A 20,574-nucleotide genomic window follows, 5' to 3' on the forward strand; every position below is an offset into this window, starting at 1 on the left:
ATACGATGTACAAAATGACTCATAAACCGGTGGACGTTTCAACTACTATCTGACACCTGAGCTCAGAAAAGGACAAGAAAGAGTTTTGCCTTTAAATATCGGAGTTATCAACAAGGCATTGGGGTAGCAACTTTGGTATTGACTTAGTTTTAGCTTTATGTCCTGACTATACATGATGTACAAAATGACTCATAAACTGGTGGAAGTACCGACTGCCAAGTCTCTAGTACCTGAGGGCCGAAATCAATCTTCACCAAAAACACCACTTCCTATACTTTTCAGCCATACTAGTATATCATTTCAAAGCAGATTAGGAGAAATCTGAACTCAAACTTGACTGCTCAAAACCCTTTCGTCTCTTTTTTTTTTACCGCGGACTATCGGTCGCGGAAGAACTGGGGTGTGTACCGTTAACATTTCCACAACTTATGTAGTGTATGGAGAGCGCATGGATTGTGTCAAAGATTGAATTCAATTTAACACATATTTTCCCCAGGCTATGTAGTGTACGGAGAGCCTATCGCTGCCAGTCTGGGGACTGACGGTACTCAGTACTGGAACACAAAATGGCGCGAGGCGGCAGCCCATGTGACGTCACCACCTCTCCGTCCGGACCCGACCACTCCTGGGTACCTCATGGACCTACTGGCCAAGTGAGAACATTTTATTTTACCAAAGAAAAACATATATTTTTTGCTACGTTTCCTCTTCTTCTTCTCCAAACAGTGACCTTGACCTGACTGAACCAGACTACCTCTCACCATGGTAACTGGTGTAATGTTGCAATTTTATAGCAGGAGGGATTTAGACTCCTGTCACATATATATGAACGTGTTTGAGTAAGAATTAACAGAGCAGACCATATGCTAAGGTAAACATTATGCATTAGCTTTGCAAATGTCACCTTCCTAGTAACAAGGGTCTCATATTACAGTTCTACAACTGATTTTTGTCTCCTGTCCCACAGTGGAGATCTCCAGGTGACCGGGTCCGCCCACTGTTCCTGGACCACCGGACAGCGAGCAGCCGGGCAATCCGACTTCACCAAGATCCCGCACGGCGTCAACGGCATCGAGGAGCGCATGTCTATCGTCTGGGAGAACGGAGTGGTGAGGATGCAGGATTTCTTGATTCTTAGCTTCAGCACAGTCTCTTGGCTACCAATGGTCGTTTTTACCAGGTTAGGCAGCAGGAAGAAGGTTACCTGATCATATGTTAGCTAAGAATTCATGGGCAGAACAACAGGATTCGGACAGGAATCTTTCAGGCTGAGAGCTTGGTAAGACAAGCGCTGAGGGGGTATACCTACCAGCCTGTGGGGAGACCATTTAAACTGCCAACTTGAGCTCAATCTGCGTTAAACTTTACGAAATCGGCTATGTAAGTGGAACAAATAGACAGAACTAGCATGGAAAGCACTTTGATACTCCTGTTTTTCTTCTCCACCCAGGCCACTGGAAAAATGGACGAAAACACCTTTGTGGCGGTGACCAGTACCAATGCAGCAAAGATATTCAACCTCTACCCAAGAAAGGTACGTAGTATCTACAGCATATAGCTTGTACAAAGTAAAGAACGAGTAGTTGAAATGAATGAGAGTATCTCAATGGTCAGTGACGTGAGCCAAACGTCTGTCACCATGGGTGTAGCAGACACCCTGTCGTGGTATTAGGTTTCATCACGTAGCAAGGTGCAGAAAAGAGTTGGAGAGGCTGGTCACCATATACATGAATGTGTTTGAGTAAGAATAAACAGAGCAGTAGTTTGTCAGGCTAAACCATGTGAAGGTAAACATCATACATTTTATACATTTGTTTTGCAAATGTTATGTTTGTTGTTCCAGGGTAAGATTGCGGTAGATTCTGATGCCGATATTGTCATCTGGGACGCGGAGGCGGTCAGGACCATCTCAGCAAGCAGCCATCATCAGGTAGGCGTTACTGCACCATACAAAAACTCTTGTTGTACCTCACATGACTACAATTATGCTTATTGGTTTTAGATATAGACAACCATGGATAGACAAGTGCTATAGAAGGCAGGCCTTCCTACGGTGTGTATAATCATAAGTATTTATATTCGGATTCATGTGCCGAAAACAAACATGAAATACAAAATCAAAGCCAAAAGCCTCCAAAAAAAAGCCCCCAGTTACTGCTAAGATTAGTAAAAACGTCATGCCAAGGTCTTATTATGTTGAGTACACTAAAGACATGTTTTGCCGCATTTGTGATATGATGTAACTTCTAAGCTTGGTCTAGTCTGTTTCATGTGTAAATGGAGTCTTTCTTCCTGCCAGGCGTCAGATGTGAACATTTTTGAAGGAATGGAGGTTCATGGCGTTCCAGTGGCTACTCTGTCTAAGGGCAGAGTCATCTTTAAGGACGATCAGGTACAGGCGTTTCCTTCATTTAAGGATAAATGTTGGGATAGAAAAAATGGATAAGCATATGCTATAGAAGACAGGCCTTGGTACGGCTTGAATAATTATACATATTTATACTTTTTCTGTGCCGAAAACAAACATGAAATACAAAAACACATTTTAAAAGCCTCCCAAAAAGCCCCAAGTTATTGCTAAGAACGTTATGCCAAGGATATTATCATGTCATGTTGAGTACACTAAAGACATGTTTTGCCGCATTTGTGATAAAGAAGGTCGAACGTACTGCGGTCGAACGTCGGCAGAACGTACTGCGCCTCCGCGAAACCCGAAATTTATTATGCATAGCACTTCTGCAGAACGTCTTGTTTAAGGTCGTACTCGCGTATTTAAGCATGACATCCCGTCTGTAGTTTTCAAATGTTGTACCTGAAAAGATGTCGTCTGCACTGGATAAAATTCTGATGCATCGTTGACCAAACATCCTGCAAAAACCGTGACAAATCCGAGTATCACAAAGGCGCAGTTCCGCTGGCTTGCTGGGTAAAGTCATTTTGATGTTCATCGTTTATTACATGAACATCAAAGGGGAACCGCACTTTGAAGTCGAAATTATAAATAATATAAGATAAGGAAGGAAAACTGATATTCTTTTCTGTTCTGTAGAATTAGCAATACACTCGCCATGCATGTCATGCATATCGCAATAATGGCCTATTGTATGGCAATCACTATAAGTTAATCAACGCATCGCCTGCCCTTTGGCTCGGCCATAGCAATAATGGCCTGCTGCTTCCAAAGTGAAGATATGAAGGGCAATAGAGCAGAGCCCTTAATGCCTGTCTTATGATTTTCAGATCGTTGCCAATTCTGAAGGTCACGGAGTGTTTGTGGACAGAAAGGCGCATTGTGATCACATCTACGGCAGACTGGAGGCTAGAGCAAAGGTGAAATACTTCTGCAGGAGTTAGTCTGTCCACTTCAGTGCATTTGCTAGATTATATTGGTCTTCTGATATTTTATGGATTGATATCAACTTGTGTGTGCTTGTGTGTGTGATTCTACGACTGTTTGTCTGTGTGTATGTTTTGTGTGTGTGTACGCGCGCGCGCGTGTGTGTGTGTGTGTGTGTGTGTGTGTGTGTGTGTGTGTGTGTATGTACTTTTACGTGTTTGTGCGTTTTGGGCTCTTGTCTAGTTAGATAGCTCAGAAACATTACAAACTGTTCAACGATATCCCTAAATGGCTCGTTGGCCTTGAGCAGAAAACACTACCAGGATACGTGGCCATCTAAAGAGGAGTCTTAATCTACTTTCAAAGAAAACAATTCGTTCCAGCACGACAATAATCCTGTATTCCCGCTGTGAATTTTCTTATCTTGTTCATTCAAAGCAAAACTTGCAAATCCGTGACCAATTGGATCACATCATACATGTAGGTCTTAAAACTTGTGAAGATAAGAAGATCCTCCTCACCAATGCGTTCTGCCTCAGTCAGGAAAGCAAGAATGCGGTATCCGCACATTCAAGAACATAAGGAAATAACTGGAAAACATTCCGGTCTCTAGAACTCACTCCACACACACTGCAGTACACATCTGGAACAGTCTCCCAGACAACGTGGTCAGCCTGATCACCGGTAACAACCTCCAGTTATTCAAAATAAGAGTACACCGGCATCTTCTTTCCACCACCAGGACTTCTGTATGTAGCTAGAACTTTGCGTTGCTGTAAACCAATGATTAGCCAGGAGTGTTACAAGCCCGGCTGTTGTTTACAGTAGCACATGATAGAAATAAACCATGGCCCAACATGTAATCACAAGACGTTCTTATCTTGCAGTACCTGCTGCCGCGAGCGGTGATCCGGATGGAGCATGACGGGCCGGTAGCGCAGGTGGCCCCGGCCGTGGCGGCCGGCTACCAGCCCCGGACATCCCGGCCTCGTAACCTGCACGAGTCCCAGTTTACACTCTCCGGTAAGGGTAAAAGTTGCTGAGGTAGCCAGTCGGTTACCAGTTCTCTATTGGTTACGGGGTTAAGAATTAGGGGGAAGGTTTAACTACCAGCACACAGTGTAGCTGTCTTGCTACCGATTCTCTGTTGGTTACAGGGTTAGCTAGCAGGCAGAAGGTTAACCTTTAACAGACTGAAGTAGCTAGTTCAGGCTACCAATTCACTATTGGTTAAAGATTTACGAATCGGGGAGAAGGTTAACTTTTAGCACACTGAAGTAGCTGACTTGCTACCGATTCTCTATTGTTTATGGGGTTAGGTAGCAGGGAGAAGATCAATCTTTAACAGACGAAAGTAGCTGTCTGGCTACCGATTCACTATGGGTTACAGGGTTAAGAGGAATGAGACTTTTGGTTGCCCAATGGTTGCCCAACACCCTCAGTAGAAAGAGGATGTAACGAAATCCCCCCTTTCGTTGTAAAACATTACTACCCCGTTTCACCACCACCTAAGAACACTATTACACTCATTCTAATCATCTTCCGTACGTGTTATTGGATGTCATGCTGATAGCCTGTTATGGGGGCGATAACGTGCTCGCATGTGGGGAACAGACAACTCTTAACGTTAATTGACTTCTTTCTAATCGCATCTTAATCTACTTAGTAGATTTGCTAATCCATTGAACGTGTGTGTTTTAGAAAATATTGCGATCAGTTATGTTTGGCTTGAAGAATTTGATCAAAATCAAGCAAGGATCATATGGATTATTAAAGAATAAATGTTTCAATACAGCGTGTGCATGTGCATGGTTTAACGTTTGTTACATGTACGTGTTTTGTTTTGTCTTGCTTTGCTTTGTTCTGGGTCCTAGGGAAGTACATGTAAGAATCTCCAACCTACGCACTGGTATGTCAAGGCATCATAGCCTCCTCACATTGCATTGCGCGCTTTTGAATCTCTGTGAGATAACTGGAAAATCTCAGCAGGATTTTCACTTCCAAGCGTGATATAGACGTCATGATGACGTCACATCCGGCCCTGTCAAACAGGAGCTTTTGTTCTCTTTGTTTTTTACAGTTTTTGTTGCCCCTTGCGTATGGCAACAAAATGCCACCCACATCTGGGATACGATTTTACCGTTGTCCCATAACCTCCATGTTGACAAAGTTTCAAGTTACATCAATATGTGACTCTTCAAAAAGAAATGTCTGGGTGCTCTTGCCCGTATTGACGTGCCTTTGCTTTGCTTTGCTTTGCTTTTCTTTTGTTTTGCTTTGCCTTTGGTCACCCACATCTAGGATTATATTTCACAGTTGTTCCATAACCTCCATTTTCACAAACGTTCAAGTTACATCAATTTGACTCTTCAAAAAGAAATGTCTGGGTGCTCTTGCCCGTATTGACGTGTGTTTTGCTATGCTTTTGTTTTGCACTGCTTGGCTTTGCCGTTGGTCACCCACATCTAGGATTATATTTCACAGTTGTTCCATAACCTCCATTTTCACAAACGTTCAAGTTACATCAATTTGACTCTTCAAAAAGAAATGTCAGGATGCCCTCGTCTCGTGGACATGCTGTCTTGTTTTTTGTTCTTGTTATCCGCTTGGCTTGGCTGTTTTGCTTTGCCTTTGGTCATCCACATCTAGGATAGTATTTCGCCGTTGTTACAAAACCTCTAGTTTGACAAACGTGCAAGTTACATCAACGTGAATCTTGAATAAGAAATGTCAGTGTGCCCTTGCCTTGTGTACATGTTGTAGTGTTTTTTGTTCGCTTTGCTTGGCTGTTTTGCTTTGCCTTTGGTCACCCACATCTAGGATAGTATTTCGCCGTTGTTAGTAAGTAGCCTTCAATTTGACAAACGTGCAAGTTACATCAATGTGAATCTTGGAAAAGAAATGTCAGGGTGCTCTTGCCGCGTATTGACACGAATTTGTTGTTGTCTGGTTTGATTCCTTGGCTATTTTGCTTTCCTTTTGGTTAACCACAACTATGATAATATTTTCCTGTTTGTACATAACCTCCAATTTGACAAACGTGCAAGTTACATCAACGTGAAATGTCAGGGTGCCCTTGCCTCGTATTATCGTGGATTTGTTGTTGTCTGGTTTCCTTCCTTTGCTGTTTTCCTTTGCGTTTGGTCTCCCCCATCTATGATAAAACATCCCTGTTTGTACATCCTCCAATTTGGCGAACGTTCAAGTTCGATAAAGGAGAATCTACAAAAGAAATGCCAGGGTGCCCTTGCCGTCCATGGGTTGTTATTGGGCAAATTGAACTGGGGAGAAAGCATGCTGGTGATTTTGACTTCCTGTTCAAATAATAAAGTCTTCTAGCTAATTTAACTTAAAAAAAACTGCAGATTCAACAGCTCAACTTTTATATATTCCAACATGTAATCACAAGACATGGTAACGGCACACTCAAGTTTTTTAACTTATATTTATGCCGCCACCAACACAGGGGACAGTACAATACTCATTTTCACCCGAGTTAAGTGACGAAAGTCGTGTAAAGTGCCTTTCCCAAGGGCACAAGATCGGTGGCATGTCAGGACTCAAACCCGGGACCTCTTGTTTCCGACTCGAGCACTCTGCCATTACGCTACACGACCGACACGCCCAGCTTGCCAACCATCTACCGTTGTTTCAGCACCAAGGACAGGGCCTCATCAGTATTTCTTTGTCCCGTTGTTTCCCCGGTACTACGAACCTGTAAATACTGTACATAATGTCTGTCTTCTCTGTTACGACTAGCAGAAGATTAGCTCTTCGGTAGGCTAAAACTAGATCGAGATCTTTACTTCTGTCAACCATTGTTTCAGCACCAAGGACAGGACAAGCACCAGTGTTTCTTTGCTCCACTGTTAGAACTGTATTTTAGCATAGTTCATGTATCTACCCTTGTTGTTTCTATTCTACCCTTTGTAATTTATCTATTGTAATGTAAATAGTTTTAAGGTTTCAGATATGGATCACACAGGCAGTTGCCTTTTTATCCATTAAAAATGTATGTATGTATGTATGTATGTTTCTTCTTTGCCATACATTGTACCAGTTACAACAGTTGGAGAAATAAAGTTGATTTGATGTATTTGACTGTTCTGTAGGAGACACGAAGCAGGGGGATGAGGACGAGATAGGAACTCCCATCAGCAGACGTAACCGCAAACCAGCCACACGAGTCAACGCACCGCCAGGGGGCCGGTCTTCTCTCAACATTTTCGAGTAAACCCTCATCTTGCACGGAGAGCTTTAGCCTGGTATCCAGTCTTACGTACGTGGTAGGGGCGGGTTTTTCCCGGGGCGGCATGAGCTCTTTCCCGCCCGCCTCAGCTAGGTTTCCCGGTGTGTATTTCACGATGGGAGATTGATTAGCACTACCACGAACCATGTTTGGGGCAAATCAAATCCCCAAGCATGCCATCTCTATAAGCGTAACACTCTTACCGGAGCGGCTGTTGCACTGGGAAGCTATTAGAGCCTCCAAAGACACAGCCTGCCTGAACACCCCAACTACTATGCCCTAATCACGTACGACTGGATACCAGGCTAGGAGAGCTTAGACTCCACCAGGCCTTCCTAGAGGGGTTTAGGATGGTAGAATTCGGTAAAAATAGGGTCTGAATGGCCAGGGAAGTGGACCCACCCTTAGGGTTTCATCTTCTTTCCACCACCAAGACTTCTGCATGTAGCTAGAACTTTGCAACTTTGCTGTAAACCAACGATTAGCCAGGAGTGTTACGTACAACCCAGGCTATTGTTTACATTAGCACATGATAGAAAAAATTCCCTCTCAAAAAATCTGCGTGGGCAAATGAATTCTGGCCAGTCATTCTACCTATTTGGCTAAATTTCACTGTTGTTTGTACCCGCGTTATAAGTCTGGTGGAGATTATGCTAGCTAGTATCAACACGAAACATAAGCGACTATGACTAAAAAGTACCGTGTTGTGCTCTCAGAACGTCCGTACGATGTGTGAGTCCATTTACAATTAAGGGAAAGGAGTAGTTTGTACCGCATAAAACAAACATAATATATACGTATGGTTCAATTGTGTAAAGAATATGAATATTGTTAGTGGTTTTTGTGAATGTCAATTTAACAAGAACATCGATGTTGTTTTTACCTCCTAGATTCTATTCTTACCCTCGTTGTACGATGTCAAACAGTCATGACACTGTTAGCAGAGGTTCATTGCCAAAGCAAGCATGTATTATTTACAAGATACGAGGTAATGAAGTTTGAACGCTGTTCCTATTATGCGGTTATTGTGAAGCCGAGATACCGAATTCTAAGCGTGTACGTTCCAGCTAAGGCGAAAGACGCCAACAACCCACTTACTCCGTCGCAGAAATGATTATACAACCCACATGTTATCGTAGGAGACTTGTAACGTAGAATTGAATGAATGTTGTCTTTGTGACTCTGTCGTTAGAGGCTTAATTGGATTAAGTGGGGCAAGCCGCCGGTCCCTGGAGTAGAGGACAGATAAGCGACGTCCGTTAGCGTTCCTTGGTAACTCAATAACCATTTCTTCCGAGGGTTACTAAGTGCCCTGTAATAAAATAATGGAAAAATAACACACGGCTCCAGATGTAGACTTGTGTAGTCACTTCGGATTAGAAAAGTTCAGTTGCCGTACGAAGCGTCACATGTGGCGTTTGACTAGCTAATGTTTTTCTATTGAGAATTTCACTTGTGTTCTGGAAACATCCCTAACTACATTACGTACAGTTTCACCTTACCAACAAAAGAATTCACCATAATAACAAGTGACATGTTACAGACAGATACCTGTCAAAAATATTTTCGAGTTGAAACACACACACAAGAATAGTTGAATGTTAAAACATTTCATTTTTCCCAGGTACAGCGTTTTTCGCTACTATAATGTCTTGTTCTTTCATTCAAGACGGCGTATTACTGAAAACCTGTCGCTTTCAACTGATTTCCTTACTCTCTTTCTTGAAAATATCATGCTGCCCCCTTGATTATATTTTTTATTCATATAAAGGAGATGCGGAGACAGTATTCAAGGGTCAATACTTTGCTTTGGCTCAGTCACAAGTGATTTTACGTTTTTAGAACATTTAGTACCTCTTCCAGCAGTGCGCCTACTCCTCCCTACATCTGCTTGGAGAACATACAGAGGGATCCAAGATGGCGGCACCAACTGAATTGTCAAGCGATCCGGCGAGAGAAAACTCGTCAGTTCTCTGTGTTAATTGCCTTTACAGGCCGGCTTTTAGTGCCATTATGTGCAGTAGGTATCACTCAACTTCTGTTACGTTCCTTCTTTGATTTCGTTTTGTTATATAGATTTTCTGACCAACAAACTTCAATGTTGTGCAAGCCCCTCCAACATACGCATTTGTTTACAATGGTACATTGGAATTTCATCGACTTTTCTTTTGTTCCTTGAACTCATTCTCGTTGAGAGACCCTCCTGACAAACTTCTGACAACAACCTCGTACCTTTCAGCGGAGAAAAGTGACCGGGAAGCTGAGATTTTGAGAAGAAATAGACTCAGAGAATGAGTTCTAATGACGGGCGAGCTGGATCCAACGCCCCCCCCCCAGATTGCGCAATAGCAGCACAGTGCCAAACGATACTTGGTGTAGGTATATTTAGTTGGATCACATAAAACATGTTAGTTGACGTTACCGTTCTTATTCTTGTTGCAATACTGTACAACTCTCCTAAGTTGCTTCTTGCAATTATTATGTTCACTTCTATTTGATTTGAATTTGATAGAGAACAACCCTTTGAAACTTTAAGGTACAAGCCCTAAACTCCCAAAGTATAATTGAAAAAAAAAATTGATTTGCACTTGTTTGTTGTGAAGGTTTTATAAGTTAGTGTACCATATTGTATGGTGTACTATATATTTTTTGGGGGGGGGGGTGTTTCATGTATAACCTTCATACATGTATATCAAGAATTTGGAGAAATGATGAGAAAAAAGGAGTAACCGTGTGCATATATAACTGTTATATTATAGCATTCACAGCTGCATCTCAGCAAAAAAGACAATTAATGTGGTTTCAAACCAGGTAAAGTATGAAGACACAAATATTACATATCCAACGACAAGTGTGTATCATTCTGCAGTCCCAGTCTCTTTAACATGGTTAAAGAATCCAGCAAGCTTCTGTATTTAACACTATTAATAGATTCTCGTTATATCTCTGCATAATATCGACTGACCAAGTAAGATGCTTTACTACTACAGGTTAGTGTGTGCAGGGATTTCGATAAATTCTATTGCAGCACATATAAACCAACATCAAAGATAAAAGCCAAGTTATACTAAGTTTCACATCATAGCAGCCTGAGTTCAAATACCAAGTTACAATTCTCTTTTCACATTAGTACATATCTCACAGAATAATATTTTACATCAAAACATCAACATAATAAAATATTCTATGGTGCTTTAGACTTGTGTAGGTAAGCACGAGTTGCGCGGTTTCCAAGCCTCTGTTCTCGCGTTGTTTCGTGGTTTGTGTTCCTCCGATCACTTCCGCCCTGTTTTTCCGTTGGTGTACATCATTTCAGTCACTCGCCACGGGTTGCCGCCAGAAGCCAACTAGAACACAAGAGAACATCTTTAATTTTGTTTCAGTTTATTTATTTTACACTCAGGTCATTTGACCTGTTTTTCAGATACATCCGGGACAATAAGATACACAGATCCATACATACAATCCAGCTTGCAATTGTAGGAAATTACAAGCAAACCATTACATGTGATTAACTCTACAGCAACCAAGGATCACCTAGCCAATGCATTTGACCACTTTTTGGTGGTCCTCAGATAGTTAACTCCATTAACACAAGCATTAAGCTATGTATATATAAGAATTCTGTCTGTGGTGACCACAGGTCCACGTAAACTAGATTTTATCACTTCCCTAACTACCAGTCTTCTTGGGCATGCAGTTTTGACTATTTGTATTATACTGCGAACTCTGTGTCTGGTATCAATTGTACCGGTAAATGACAATGTGTCAAAAGATAAATAAATGTGTCCAAGATGGATAATTCACTACTGATGAAGATCCTAGAAACAGTTAAAACACATGTATTGGTAATTTTTTGTTTGTTTTGGAGCTGTAGCTACATTTCTATGGACAAAAGTCTAACAATTGCTACACCATTTAGGAGTGTAAGTGAAAAACAATATCTCTGAGTTGCTCTCATTTTTAGATGGCAAACAAACTTGTGTGATCTTTTAAACTACTTCTTTATTCAGCAGCATACTCTATACACAGCATGCCCTGCAAGGAATCGACCATTAAGAGTTTCCCCAGACTGTTGGGATTTTAAATAATCCATTTCTTGAAACTTAATCTGGGATAAACTACATCTTTTAGCAGAAAAATGCCACAGGCTTATAAATAGCTCATGTGAATGCTAAATGCGATGGTTTTGTTGAGTGCTGAGTGCCAGTAGGCACATTTTAGCCGCGTTCATTGTAAATTGATGGAGAGGTTGTCTGGCTAAGAATATTGATTATTTTTCATACTGTTCAAAGTATTGCTTAAAGAGGACAGAACTTCTCCAACTCATTTTTCATGCTTTGGAACTTTTGTAACAAAGTAATAGTATACATTGCATAGTCAATCTTATAGCCATGCATAAATAGCAAAAAGCCATGTTATGTGATCATGGTTATAATGAGAAACACAATCTTCTTTGTATGCTTCACTTGGTGCAAGCATATCATCAATGCAGTATCCAAGCCCTTCTGAGTCCTGACTGTTGCCAAATGTTGGTAAAGGTAAAGGTCTTATAGCCTTTGAGGCTGTAGGGGCAGTGGGTTGATGATCCACTGTGTCCAGGGTACGGTATTGGAAGGCGGAGCCCATCCCTCTCCTTCCACCATCTTTTACCTCAACAATGAAAGTCATGTACCCATTTACACCCGGGTTGAGTGAGGAAATCTGTGTAAAATGCATGCCTTTCCCAAGGACACAAGTGACAACGTCTAGCGGGAATCAAACCCGAGACTTTCAAGCTTGTAACTCGCAGCCTATATAGTAAGCCTCTCGGCCATTTGACTCCACAAGTGGTTTATAAAACACTGTGGTTCATAAAACAGCCAACAAGTGCCCAACTTCACCTCACACTACCTCCATATGGACATAAATATCACTTATATGGGCCACTTATCGTAAAAGGGCTACCTATAGAAAGCATTGGCACGTGCTTTGCATGAACCTCAATATATGCACTGTGCATAAAATGCCATTAAGGTAGAACAGTGTCCAGGGAAGCAACTACTAGTATTCCATACTGCAGCTTACCACATACCATATGGTGGTTCAGGTTTGTTTGTTTCGTATAACCGGTAAATCGACTTAAGGTGTAACGCACCTGTTTTTTGCATGAAAGTACAAGCTGCGTAAGACCATACCGGGAAGGTCCCATACTCTTCTTGCTAAGTGTGGTGGGTTCTTTAACGTGTGTGGGGTGTGGCTCTCCCCAAACACGGGACCTCCATTTAACGTCCTATCCAAGGGACATCTCTAACTGAAGCTAGGTACTCATTTTCACCTGATTGAAGTGAGGAAAGTCGTGTAAAGTACCTTTCCTAAGGGCACAAGATCAGTGACATGGGTAGGATTCGAACCCAGGACCTCTTGGTCCTGAGCCAAACACGCTACAGTCATGAGCAATGTAGCTTTTAATTCCTTGTGACAGTCAATGAATAGCTTTGCCCACACGTTTCCAACTCAATTTGTATTTGAAAAGAGACAAAATACTAGAGCTGAAAAACCCAGAGGAGGACGGCCATATAATCCTCATGCACCACCTTGAGTGGTTTTACCCCAAGCACCTTCATACTAAACTTACCAAAGAGATCCCTGTGTATTGTAGCTATAGTTATATACCTTAGAGGTATCCAATGCAGCTTTGGTGCTTTAAGTTAATATTCTAGTCACCTACCTACAAACTATTAGATAATGATGCAAATTTGGGCAATGTCATACAGGTTGTCTTATTCTGAATACTGTACTTCAAATTTTCATGCCCTGAACTGCTTTAGGTGCCATTAAAAATACTGTTACTGTACCATTATATAGTTGATGGCATTCACTAAGCATGTACATCATCATTATAATGATGATATCTGTATTTTGACACATTTTAACTGATCATGGTAAGGCTTTGTGAGATAACAATAATAAGTTAGATTATATCATTTAAATCCATTTCAGCTATCTGGCTACTGAGTTTATCGAAATACCACCCGCATATGCAGGTTAGTACAGGTAAAATTGGAGCTGTGCAGATATTTTTTATGTTTACCTGCACCATGTACTGGTCCATGTACTGGGTATATGCAGGTTAGTACAGGTAAAATTGGAGCTGTGCAGATATTTTTGATGTTTACCTGCACCTAACCTGCACTGGTCCATGTACTGGGTATATGCAGGTTAGTACAGGTAAAATTGGAGCTGTGCAGGTATTTTTGATGTTTACCTGCACCTAATCTGCACTGGTCCATGTACTGGGTATATGCAGGTTAGTGCAGGTAAAGTTGGAGCTGTGCAGGTATTTCTGATGTCTACCTGTACCTAACCTCCACTGGTCCATGTACTGGGTATATAGTGCAGGTTAGTGCAGGTAAAGTTGGAGCTGTGCTGGTATTTTTTAGGTTTACCTGCACTGGTCCATGTACTGGGTATATGAATGTGCTTTTTTTTGTTGTTTAATACCTCTGTAAAATACAAGGCAAGGATTGAAATTGTTTCTCAAGAATAACAGCTTCCAATTTGTATTTCCAATCACATGTATCAACAACAAGAACTAGTATTTTGATCCCTGATACAAGATTGTAGATGATGATGACTGATTGCTGGTACCAATGCTTGCCTGTTGTAGGTCTGATTCAGAAGAAAGTATTTCAATCCCTGATATTAGGTTATGACATGGCCTTTTTTTCTGTCAGCACCCAGCCCTGTGCCTGAGCTGCATGATTTGATGCCTCCGTCATGCTCTAAGGCAACTATTGGCTCCAAATGGGGTGTTAGTGCTGGGTTGGGTACATCAAAGAGGAAGGCATGTCGCAGTCGTTTGTTATACTTATCTGCTTCATTAGGCTGCCTTTCCCCTGCACTTAGAGTGGGCTGACTTACAATTGGTCCACCAATGGGAATCGCTTGCACCAGAGGCATTTTTTCCCTTTTCTGCCACCCACACCCCATTCAGTGTTTAACCGATTCAGAGGGGTGCAACTATGGTGGTGAATGAAATCAAAGTGTTTGAATTGCTTATATTTGATGCCCACATAAGGCAATATTATTTATTTGTTTTATACTGTTGTGAATTTGTGGGTATGTGCACTTGTATAAAAACCAGTTTTTGTACTTGCACGATAAGGTTATGTTTTTGTATAGGTTTAACAAACTTTCAGTCGCTTGCACCAGAGGGCTTTTTTCCCTTTCTGCCACCCACACTCTTTCAGCATTTAACTGATTCAAAGGGGTGCAACTATGGTGGTGAATGAAATCAAAGTGTTTGAATTGCTTATATTTGATGCCCACATAAGGCAGTATTATTTTGTAAATTTGTGGGTATGTGCACTTGTATGAAACCAGTTTTTGTACTTTGCACGATAAGTTTGTTTGTTTTTGTATAGGTTTAGGTTAACAAATACAAACTGTCAGTCGCTTGCACAAGTGGGCTCATTTTTCTTTCCTTTCTGCCACCCACACTCTTTCAGCATTTAACTGATTCAAAGGAATGCCACTATGGTGGTGAAATCAAAGAGTTTGATGCCCATGTAAGGCAGTATTATTTATTAGTTATATATATATACTTGAGCATTTGGTGGGTATGTGCACTTGTATGCACACCCATTTTTGTACTTGCAAGATAAGGTTATGATTTTGTACAGGTTTAGGTTAAGAAATACAAACTATTGGACAGTTTGTAGTCTAATGTTTTGTGTTACAAATTGCAGTTTGGCAGCCCTTTTCTTAATAGATTCTGCCAACACAGCTGAACATCAAAGAAACACAAAAAAAGCTACACCATATTCTTACACAGAATAACTTCATATTCAGGTATTGTAGGTGTCAAAAGCTTTTGAATATATTGTTTTATACACAAATTATCACAATATCTCATTTTCTATGAGGAATCTAGATGTAATTTGTCAAAATCATATCATATGAACCCCAGCTGGTTTCTTAGGAATTCCAAACTCAACCGATGCATGTAATGAACAAAGTAGATATTATTTTTACTTTCCTATCTTTAGGCCACACCAATTTAATTTGTTGGTTCTCGGATTTTTTCAGTAAAAATATGAAGCGACAGGGCGAAAAAAAATAAAAATAAAAACAGATCTAGGCATTCTATTATAGCCCCAAATGCTACGATAGGATCATAGGAGGTATGAAGTCAACACAAAAGGCTGATTCAAAATTTAAACAATGAATTTTGAACTTCTAATGATACCACTGCATTGAAAGATGGAATAACTGTAACGACTAGGAAGAAAAGGACTGTTTTCAACTGTTCAGGGCAAAATATGAGCATTTTGCAGTTGATTCTGAATTTTTTTTTTATTTTCAAATCAGGAAAAAATGAAGAGGCGAATCCGAGAACCAACAAATTAAATTGGTGTGGCCTTAACTGAAAAAAGTGACAGACGTTGAAGCAAATTTAGATAGAGAAATCAATATTTATGTTTTTGATTTGCTTTTGTTATCTGTGATTGCATGTAATAAACATGTCTGCATTAGCTGAAACATTGTTAAATGATGAGGTGCTTGGAAATTGTTGTAGCTTTTATCATGCATGTTTTATGAATTATGAAGACCATTCATTACACTTCTAACGTTAGTGCACTGTTAAGGCCACACCAATTTGATTTGCTGGTTCTTGGATTAGTTAAAAAAATATAGTTGATTGGAAAAACCTAATGAAACCAAAGTCTGTGGACCAGCATTATGCCTTGGTGCACTCAGTTTTACCTCTTAGGCCACACTGACTTAATTTTATGGATGACATCTGCAACTTCACAATACCAGGTTTGTATTCCTGTGATTTAGTAGCATTTTTATTTTTGGTCAGAATTTTTTTATTCGTCCGAGCACACTAGTTTGGGTGTCTTCAGAGGATGTCATCCATAAAATTGAGACGGTGTGGCCTTAGGTGCAGTCACACTCAAGTTTTCCTCCATTCCCTCTGATTTCAAGGTTATTGCTTGCTTGCTATACTCTGAACTGCTATAGTCTAACTGTCTGAACTGACAATGTCTAAAAAAAAGCAAGGAAATAAATTGGTGTGGCCTAGGAAAGTTTCGAGTATTTTTGGAACGATAAAGACAGACAAGGAGAAATAGTGCTAAGAAAGAGGATTGGCAATCGCACTTAGGGACCCTCATTGTGATGTAGTGCCTGCAACTTTAAAGGTACCCAGTTTCCTGACTGCCCCTGGCAATCTCAAAGAATGGATACTTCTGGAAATAAGGCTTGGCAGCTTCAAAGTGCTGCTTTTGCTTGGAGCAGAAGCGCTCGTTTCATCCTGGGACTTCTTTCAATATTGACTTCACAGAAGTCTTTGTCTGTGGTTAAAGACATATCTAGTCATTAGTAAGCTAAGAAGGTGCGTGTGTCGTGTATGGGTGCTGATAAGAACAAGCCGATTATGCTGGGCTCAATGATTGTCTCCCTGCCAGTCATGGTGCACATGTTATATGCCAAACCTTACACAAGCGTTTTTGGAATGGCACAGAAAACACACAGTCTCTGACTGATTGTATGTCGGTATGGCATGTAAAGGAATATGGAGCAGGAATTGTCTTGGCACTCTGAAACAAGGCATAAAGACCTGGATAGAGAAGTCTCTGCGTTTCTGGAATGGCATAGAAAACACACAGTCTCTGACTGATTTTATGTCGAAGAAATATTGAGCAGATAGAGCAAGAATTGTCTTGGCACTTTGAAACAAGTCATTAAGGCCACACCAATTTAATTTGTTGGTTCTCGGATTTTGTCAGAAAAAACATGAAGCGACAGGGCAAAAAAAAATAAAAATAAAAACAGGTTTTGGCATCCTATTATAGCCCCAAATGCTATGATAGGAGCCATGAAGTCAACACAAAAGGTTGTGTTAATATTTAAACAATGAATTTTGAACTTTTAATCAAACCACTGCAATGATAGATGGAAACACTTCAACAGCTAGGGAGAAAAGGACTTTCCACAACTGTTGGGGGCAAAATATGAGCATTTTTGAGTTGATTCAGAACCAGAATCTTTTTTTTTTTGCAAATCAGAAAAAAATGAAGAGGCGAATCCGAGAACCAACAAATTAAATTGGTGTGGCCTAAGGCTGGATAGACAAGTCTCAGCTTGCACTCAACTTAAATAAGCATTTTGCAATGGCATAGAAAACACACAGTCTCTGACTGATTGTACATGTATGTCGGTATGGCATCAGAAGAAATATTGAGCAGATAGAGCAAGAATTGTCTTGGCACTCTGAAACAAGTCATGAAGACCTGGATAGACAAGTCTCAGCTTGCACTCAACTTAAATAAGCATTTTGCAATGGCATAGAAAACACACAGTCTCTGACTGATTGTACATGTATGTCGGTATGGCATCTAAAGGAATATGGAGCAGGAATTGTCTTGGCACTCTGAAACAAGGCATAAAGATCTGGATAGAGAAGTCTCTGCGTTTCTGGAATGGCACAGAAAACACACAGTCTCTGACTGATTTTATGTCGAAGAAATATTGAGCAGATAGAGCAAGAATTGTCTTGGCACTTTGAAACAAGTCATTAAGGCTGGATAGACAAGTCTCAGCTTGCACTCAACTTAAATAAGCATTTTGCAATGGCATAGAAAACACACAGTCTCTGACTGATTGTATGGTATGCCGGTATGGCATCAGAAGATATATTGAACGGTTAAAGAAAGAATTGCCTTGGCACTCTGAAACAAGGCATGAAGACCCGGTTAGACAAGTCTCAGCTTGCACCCAACTTAAATAAGCATTTTGCAATGGCATAGAAAACACACAGTATCTGACTGATTGTATGGTATGCCGGTATGGCATCAGAAGATATATTGAACGGTTAAAGAAAGAATTGCCTTGGCACTCTGAAACAAGGCATGCAGACCCGGTTAGTTTAGTCTCAGCTTTTAACTGAACCTGACTTGACTGGATGCAATCAGCATGGATATTGTGTATATTTTAATTACTTTGTATATGTCTTTGTATATACCTTATTTAGATGTCCATGTATTGCCTCTCAATTTTTTTTAATGTGACAAATGGTACTCAAATCAGGGGGTAGTAGTTATTCTCCCCCTCCTGATGTACATTTGAATTAGTGCCATAAAGAAATTGAATTGTGCTCAACTTTTTTAAGCATTTTGCAATGATACAGAAAACAAAGCCGATATGACATCAAAAAACATTTAATAGTTATCACGTAGCATGTATGTTTTTATATTCTATTTGGCCCTTACCTCTTTCCTCAATGATAAGTATTTATGAGGCTTACAGTATTACATGAAAGAAAGGGTTGACAGAAATTACCTTGGCTCTCTGAAACAAGTCCTGAAGCCCGGGAAACACGAATCTTCTCTGCTTGCGCTCTTGTCTCGAGTTTCTGGAGAAGCGGTCGGCAAGTATCCTGGGCTCGTAGTCTCCAGTGTCGTAGTAGTTGTACCAGAGAGAGGGCTGCTCGCTCAAGGCATCAACCAACTCTTGTATCTGTCTGTCCAGAAGCTCCTGCTGTTGGAGTTGCAGGAGAGAGGAAAAGTGGGAGTTAGAACAGTTTTGACGTTCATTGTTGCCCCCTTTTTTACCGGTCAAAAAAAATTATTTAAAAAAATGAAAGAATCTCACCACTTGGGTCATAAAGCTGATGTCTGGTGAGTTAATTTCGTTTTTGAGTCGGAGAACAGTTTAATTTTCTTCATGTATTTTACCAACTCAGATGAACTTTCATGCTAGTACAAGTTACAAGTCACTCTCTCCCCTGTCCTTGGTGCTAAACACCATCCACACATAAGCAAACACAGCTGTCCCTGGGCTTCTCTGACAGTCACTCTCTCCCCTGTCCTTGGTTCTGAACACCATCCACACACACACACAAACATACCTGTCCCTGGGCTTCTCTGACAGTCACTCTCTCCCCTGTCCTTGGTGCTGAACACCATCCACACACAAGCAAACACACCTGTCCCTGGGCTTCTCTGACAGTCACTCTCTCCCCTGTCCTTGGTACTGAACACCATCCACACATAAGCAAACATACCTGTCCCTGGGCTTCTCTGACAGTCACTCTCTCCCCTGTCCTTGGTGCTGAACACCATCCACACATAGCAAACATACCTGTCCCTGGGCTTCTCTGGCTGTCACTCTCTCCCCTGTCCTTGGTGCTGAACACCATCCACACATAAGCAAACACACCTGTCCCTGGGCTTCTCTGACTGTCACTCTCTCCCCTGTCCTTGGTGCTGAATACCATCCACACATAAGCAAACACGCCTGTCCCTGGGCTTCTCTGACAGGCACTCTCTTCCCTGTCCTTGGTACTGAACACCATCCACACATAAGCAAACACACCTGTCCCTGGGCTTCTCTGACAGTCACTCTCTCCCCTGTCCTTGGTACTGAACACCATCCACACATAAGCAAAGACACCTGTCCCTGGGCTTCTCTGACAGTCACTCTCTCCCCTGTCCTTGGTGCTGAATACCAAATCTATGGCTAATTTATGGCTCACAAACGATGATGATGATGATTAAACTTACAAAACCTTCTCTGACAACAGGTGGTGACAGGAACAGGCAGTACCCAGGGTGCAGCTCTGTCTAGCCGGTGTTCCAAATCCAAGATGGCGGCCGTCAGTGGACAGGATGGAGTTACAAGTTCATCGTTCAAATGAAAACGGGTACTGTATTGTCCTCTGTGTCGATGGCAGCATAAAAATAATATTGTGCTTCATATTGGAATAAAAATTTACCAAAGAATGGTTTGTTTTAAAGGAAAATTACAATAAAAAAATTGCCTTATCTTTATTTAAAACATGAATTTTAAGAATCTTTTCTTTTATGTCTTCTTCTACTTAAAGATAACTTGAAAGTGAGAAGAAGTAAACAGTGTCCTAGGCATAGGTGTTATTAAAGGAAGCCTGACTTAGTGCCTTTAATAAACAGTAGCAATGCCCTGGTATCATAGGTATGGACCT

At 41.0% G+C, this 20,574-nt stretch overlaps 2 protein-coding genes across 4 annotated transcripts in view; one reads left to right on the forward strand and one right to left on the reverse strand.

The window, feature by feature from the left end:
• Positions 1 to 8,937, forward strand: part of LOC109461723 (dihydropyrimidinase-like) — a 31,356-nt gene extending 22,419 nt beyond the window's left edge. Inside the window, exons 10-17 of one of the 2 annotated variants that reach the window (XM_019758112.1) lie at positions 497 to 653; positions 968 to 1,109; positions 1,451 to 1,534; positions 1,844 to 1,930; positions 2,300 to 2,392; positions 3,241 to 3,330; positions 4,225 to 4,360; positions 7,450 to 8,935. In XM_019758112.1, the coding sequence (XP_019613671.1) occupies positions 497 to 653; positions 968 to 1,109; positions 1,451 to 1,534; positions 1,844 to 1,930; positions 2,300 to 2,392; positions 3,241 to 3,330; positions 4,225 to 4,360; positions 7,450 to 7,571 (911 nt within the window). In that variant the 3' untranslated portion in view covers positions 7,572 to 8,935. Of the gene's footprint in view, positions 1 to 496; positions 654 to 967; positions 1,110 to 1,450; positions 1,535 to 1,843; positions 1,931 to 2,299; positions 2,393 to 3,240; positions 3,331 to 4,224; positions 4,361 to 7,449 lie in introns of both variants that reach the window. The other variant, XM_019758111.1, reaches the window with a different exon arrangement.
• A 1,313-nt stretch (positions 8,938 to 10,250) lies between these two features.
• The window catches only part of LOC109461737, a 20,421-nt gene continuing 10,097 nt past the window's right edge, over positions 10,251 to 20,574 (reverse strand). For both annotated transcript variants that reach the window (XM_019758129.1, XM_019758128.1), the window contains exons 3-4: positions 18,915 to 19,112; positions 10,251 to 10,933 (exon numbers count right to left, since the gene is read on the reverse strand). In XM_019758129.1, coding sequence (XP_019613688.1) covers positions 10,862 to 10,933; positions 18,915 to 19,112 — 270 coding nt within the window. In that variant the 3' untranslated portion in view covers positions 10,251 to 10,861. The remainder of the gene's footprint in view (positions 10,934 to 18,914; positions 19,113 to 20,574) is intronic.

The sequence above is a fragment of the Branchiostoma belcheri genome, unplaced genomic scaffold (genome assembly GCF_001625305.1).
Source record: "Branchiostoma belcheri isolate BF01 breed outbred unplaced genomic scaffold, Haploidv18h27 scaffold95, whole genome shotgun sequence".
Classification (NCBI taxonomy): domain Eukaryota; kingdom Metazoa; phylum Chordata; class Leptocardii; order Amphioxiformes; family Branchiostomatidae; genus Branchiostoma; species Branchiostoma belcheri.